The sequence below is a fragment of the Oncorhynchus masou genome, chromosome 33 (genome assembly GCF_036934945.1).
Source record: "Oncorhynchus masou masou isolate Uvic2021 chromosome 33, UVic_Omas_1.1, whole genome shotgun sequence".
NCBI classification, from domain to species: Eukaryota; Metazoa; Chordata; class Actinopteri; order Salmoniformes; family Salmonidae; genus Oncorhynchus; species Oncorhynchus masou.
Window position 1 is genome coordinate 35613239 of NC_088244.1, and position 5686 is coordinate 35618924.

Below are 5686 nucleotides of genomic sequence, written 5' to 3' on the forward strand. Positions count from 1 at the left end.
AAAAATGAATTGTGAAACCACGACGAACACTCTTGAAGAACGATCATTTATTTGGTATTGAAAAGGAAGATTCATAATGCTGTCATAATTCAAAATATGCCTCTGAATAGCAAAACATTTGGCCTGTAATGCTTGATTATGCTCCTAATCAACTAAATCAAACCAAAGTATATTTTAGACGTGATAGTGCTGTCAGAGATCTCGCTCATAAAGAGTTAACATAGCCCCAGCACTTTGTTATTCTCCTTTTTGTGCATTCAAATTGCCATCGTAGCCCCAACTCCGCCATGGGGCACTCAGTTCACAATGTTGACATCAGCAAACCGCTCGCCCACACGACGCCATACAGTTGGTCTGCGGTTGTGAATCCGATTGCAAGTACTGCCAAATTCTCTAAATCAAAGTTGGAGGTGGCTTATGGTAGAGAAATTAACATAAAATGATCTGTCAACAGCTCTGGTGGACATTCCTGCAGTAGTATGCCAATTGCATCTGTGCCGTTGTGTTGTGTGACATTTTTTAGATTGGGCTTTTATTGTCCCCAGTACAAGATGCACCTGTGTAATGATCATGCTGTTTAATCTGCTTCTTGATTTGCCGCAACTATCAGGTGGATGGATTATCTTGGCAAAGGAGAAATGCTCACTGACAGAGATGCCAACAAATTTTTGTGCAAAAAATCTCAGATAAATAAGCTTTTTGTGTGTATGGAACATTTCTGGGATCTTTAATTTCATCTAATGAAACATGGGACCAACACTTTACATGTTGCGATTATATTTTTGTTCAGTGTATATTTAATGCTATACAATAATTTCCCTTTGGTAAAGTCATCTAAAATAATAAGGGCTGCTTTTCTTGCCTTACTTTACCTTCAGCAGAAAGAGAACATCTTTCTCATTGCTTACACCAACAAAGGTGAAAAAATAACAAGTGAAACACATCTCTCTTACCTCTTATCATTTTCATCCCTTTGGTAACATGAGGCCTCGCTCAACATGGCCGTCGTTAACATCTACACTTGCATCTACAGTTGCAACATATTAACCTACAGTGAGAGGCTTTTGGATGACTGTGATTGTAACTGTTATTGAATGCCGCAGAAAAAAAAGCATATAAATTCATCATATTGAATACCAAAAATGTCAAATACAAGGCTGAGTTAAACAGACCAATGATTCTTGAGCCTTATTAAACAAGTATTTAGTCATGTCAGCAGTCTGCCATGACTGGCATCCATCTTCTGTTGAAGGCCACTGCTGAGAATAGCTGTGCAGGCCAAGGGGCGTCTTACCAAGCTGTTGAGCCTGTTGCAAATAACCTTGGTTAAACCAGAACTAAAACCTTGCCTAATTTGTTCAGGAGTTCGATTGTTTACGTAGTCTGTCCACGACAGATTAGTTGCAAAAGATGCCTCTTCAGGTCCTCTAATCAACCTGTTTAGACAGAAGGTACATGATCTCTTAGCAGAAACAGAATAGTGATTATTCTCCTTATTACCAGCACTAACTATAGTTTGTTGTTGTCACAAAACAGTCACAGAAAGAGGCCCAACCAACAGCAACAACTACAGTGAGTACTGAATGAATGCATAAATAAATAAATACATAAATCATGTTTTGTGACCTCGGTGATCAACTGTTCCTATTTTGCTTCCTTTTCCATTGTGCCTCTTGCTCGAATAGGCTGCACAAGTAGTGGATGCTCCAGCAGCAGCCAAAGGAGGAATGTTATTCCCACCACCCCCACCTCCAGCCCCTGCACCACCTAAGATGGAGGTTAAAGCAGAAATAGCAGCCCAACCTGTGGCAAACGCACCAAAAAAAGAACCAAAGGATGCTGCCAAAGAACCAGAGGCCACCAAGTTGAAATCTGACAGCCCGTTCAGTAGACTTTTCAGCAGAAAGGTAAGCCAGTACAGGAACTGTAAGGCACTTAAAAGGATTCTTTGGCAAATTGATCTTTCTGCAAAAGAGAATAATATAATGTATGAATGTCTGTGTCAGATTGTAACAGTTTGATCTGAATTTGAGGCATTGCTAGGCCTCAAGTCTAAAATCAAGGTTAAATCAACAAGTGGAGCCAGTGCACCTGCCAAGCCTCCTGCAGTGGTAAATGACAATACAACATTCAGCCATTTTGAAACTAACAGAGTTAAGCTCACTGTGACATCCATCATTTCATATAACTGTATTAAAATCATTGCATCTTGTGGGTACACTATCTACTAGCTATATCATACAGACTGCTGCCTTTTCTCTTGTGCGGAGCATCAGTACAGAGACAAAACAGAGCAGTCCCTCAGAGCATTTGTGTAAATGTAGACCTATCTTCGTACTTCAAGTGACATATTGTGACATTTCATGGAGTTTCATTGCTGATGTTTTTCTCAATGTGGAGTAAACACACCTACGATAGCACCACAATCAGCTAGACTGAGGCATGGCTTGTAGAGAATGGGCTTAGGTCTGCATTCATTCATCATCCGTGAACATTAACAGTATCCCACAACATCAGAAATCCAACCAGATCTAATTCAGTCATTTGAGCCCAAAGTAACAATGTATATAACAGCAGACCGAATATTGATTTCAGAAACTAAATTTGACTCTGTTTTCCAATCCCGACTGTGTGTGTGCGAATGTGTATTGTGTATTTATCTGTGTGGTGAACTGTGCTTTTACCAACCTACCTGTGCCTTGCCATGTTACCCATTCAGTATAAAGCCTAGATAGTGTGTTATACGGCACATGTCCAGATCAACATCATTCTGCCCTCCACAGACAGTGGAAGCAGTGGAGCCACAGCCATTTGTTGCTGTACAGGTAGAAGTGCTCTCTTCGCATACTCCATCCACCCTGTGCCTTCTTTTTCTCTTTCGGTCAGGTTGCATGGTCGAATTTGGTATTCACACATCAGTTATAATTGGTCTCATCAATAGGGTGCCCCTCAGGGGCAAAGTACATCACATCTCTTTTCCAGTACCAGTTTTGGTTCCAGAGTATAGCTTTTCACCCCCCTCGTGTCTTTCTTCTTTCTTCTCTGTTTGGTGGGTTCTTTTCTGGTTCTTCCAGGTGGCTGATTAGGTTTTTTTTGTGCCTTTATACACACCTTATTCCTGAGAAGGGCTCATAACTACATTTTTCTCTTCTGCTGTTTCGATATAGGAGATAGACGCCTCAAAGACGGCTACTCTGGAGGCCTCTGCCAAACCAGAACCACCACCGGCACCTGCACCGAAAGAGGGGAAGAAACCGGCTGTAGCCAAAGCCTCCTTTTCTTTTTTCAAGCCCAAGGTAAGGCAAATATTTTACTTACATCCCACTTTGGTTCTCAACGGGAACTACACATGCTAGTTATTTTGGAAAGACAGGAAAATGTGCAAATGTGATAAACAATAACGGAATGGTGTGAATTTGAGGACCTGCTAAACCAAATGGCTTCAAAAGTCCAGACGGCTTCAACAAGTGGAGTCCGACTCCTCAAGAAACCTTTCAAAGGGGTAAATGACCATTCCTGATAGCCAGTGTGAAATTAACAAGAGTGATCTCACTGAGTTCAGCTTATGCTGGTACTACCATATTGAAATACCCTGCACAAATAATGTACATTATCTGGTAGATCAATTAATATCTGTTGAATACACATGATCCAAAAACAGCTGGTTAGACTAGTGATAGTTTTTCCATTTCTAATTTCTATAAATTATATATTTACCAACCAGAACAATGCTCCCATTAATCTAGTCGTTATTTCATTGCGTCAATTGTGCTCTTGTATTGTGCTAGTTAATGTATTAATGTGTGGGCTCAGCTTTACCTGGTGAGAGAAAGGAGGCAACGTCATGATACAGCTTTTGATCGAGGAATGGCTTTACGATTAACATTACATGATACAAATTACACTCAGAAATTTATCTTTTGATTATTTGTCGTAATTTAATCAGGCTTCTGAGCCCAAAAAGGAAGCCCCAGCACCAGCTGCAGACCCAATAGCTGGCCCAAGTGTGGCCAAGGAAGAACCAAAGGCCCCAGAGATCCCTGCTGTGGACAGCAAGCCAGCATCAGGACCCTCTGAGGGTGGGGACAATTCCCCCGTCCTCCCTAAGAGGCTGGAGAAGAGGAACTCCATCCACTTGTTCTTCAAAAACCTGGTGGGCTGAATTGTCAATTCCGCTCTTAATCAAATGTGCCACCACTAGATGGCCTCAGCAATTTATTATGACTGTGAGCCATTCTTTACAATGAAATGCTGAGAGATATTGCTTATGGAAAAGTCATGTGAGAAAAATCAAATGTAGATTCTCATGTTCTACATGGATAAGTGAAAAAAACTTTCCTTTCCTTGCAGGGGAAACGCCAGTCAGATGCAGGAGTACAAACAGAACCAGAGAAGACCAAATAAAAAGGAAACATCCCCCCCAGAATAATCTGGAAATCAACTTTTGATTTTTTAGATACATCATTTTTGATCATCTGATCGCACTATTGAAGGGATGGTGGTAAGAGCAAGTTCGTTGAGGGACAGAGGCTGTAACTGGTCTGGTCTAGTCTTTGTGGAATATTTCAGAGAGTTGTTCTTTGTCAAGGAGGTAAAATATATGTTTGGTTGAAAGGCTTGATAGGTAGAAAGAGGTGTGGTTAGTGACTTGTACTGGGAGAAACATCCATTTTCTGTTGCCTGTGCTGTTAAACTTAACCTCTCTCTCTATAAATTATGCAGCATTTACCCTTGCTTTGACAGATCAATGCACCTAATGATGTAATGCGATATGTAACGTTTTGCTTCATTTTTTTCCCACATGGTGTAAAAATAGAACTAGTCTGAAAGAACTTGTGAAGTGCATTCGACGGTTTCAGATAAGTTCATGGGATGGTTTGTAGAATAGATGCATAAAGCTCAGATTGAGATAAAGCAGTGCTAATGGAATATATTGGAGGAGTGGGGGAAATGTTGATTATGTTTTGATTAATGATTAACACGTGCACGTTAGTATATCCTTTTTTAACTTGGCAGGAACTGTACATGGATGCAACCATATAATTGATGATAAATATCAAATATATGATATATAATATGTATAATATATAGATATACCATTCATTATTATAATCATACACAGGGGGATATCACAATCGTTACGTTTGTTGGGCTGCACATATCACCTGGTAGTCTATAGAGCTAATACTGCATAGTCACGAATCAAAGCTGATTTACATTTTCCTAAGGGTTTTTCCTAAAAATGGTTAGTTAGTTAGTTAGTTTTCATGTGATTGAACTGTTTAACATACTGTATGTGTGCCTGTATGAAAACTGTTATAATTTCGGGGATCATGTCTGTTTATTTCTGCATCTATTTACTATATATAGAATCTGCAAATAGATGATTTCCTGTGTCAACCCTTCACAAATATATGGTACCATAACATTACATGTGCTATTAAAGGACTTTTTCTGTAACTGTTTAAAGAGAATACATGTGTACAGTATTTCTTTCCTTATTTTTTCTATGTGTCAATTTAGGCCAAACATTGACCAGGGGGGAAATAAGAATCAAAGTATTTAGGGTTAATTTAAATTATTGCTCATGTTATCATCAGACAGGATTACCAAGTGTTACGATAACTGAAAAAGACATGACCCAACAAGTTTATCTCGCATGACTGAAGTAAGAAGCCAAGCTGTC

At 39.7% G+C, this 5686-nt stretch overlaps 1 protein-coding gene across 3 annotated transcripts in view; it reads left to right on the top strand.

Moving 5' to 3' along the window:
- Window positions 1–5474, top strand: part of LOC135528387 (skin secretory protein xP2-like) — a 7482-nt gene extending 2008 nt beyond the window's left edge. The window contains exons 3-9 of one of the 3 annotated variants that reach the window (XM_064957435.1): window positions 1537–1572; window positions 1686–1907; window positions 2034–2111; window positions 3168–3296; window positions 3422–3502; window positions 3947–4153; window positions 4351–5474. In XM_064957435.1, the coding sequence (XP_064813507.1) occupies window positions 1537–1572; window positions 1686–1907; window positions 2034–2111; window positions 3168–3296; window positions 3422–3502; window positions 3947–4153; window positions 4351–4404 (807 nt within the window). In that variant the 3' untranslated portion in view covers window positions 4405–5474. The remainder of the gene's footprint in view (window positions 1–1536; window positions 1573–1685; window positions 1908–2033; window positions 2112–3167; window positions 3297–3421; window positions 3503–3946; window positions 4154–4350) is intronic. The other 2 variants (XM_064957436.1, XM_064957437.1) reach the window with 2 other exon arrangements.
- Window positions 5475–5686: the final 212 nt, after the last annotated feature.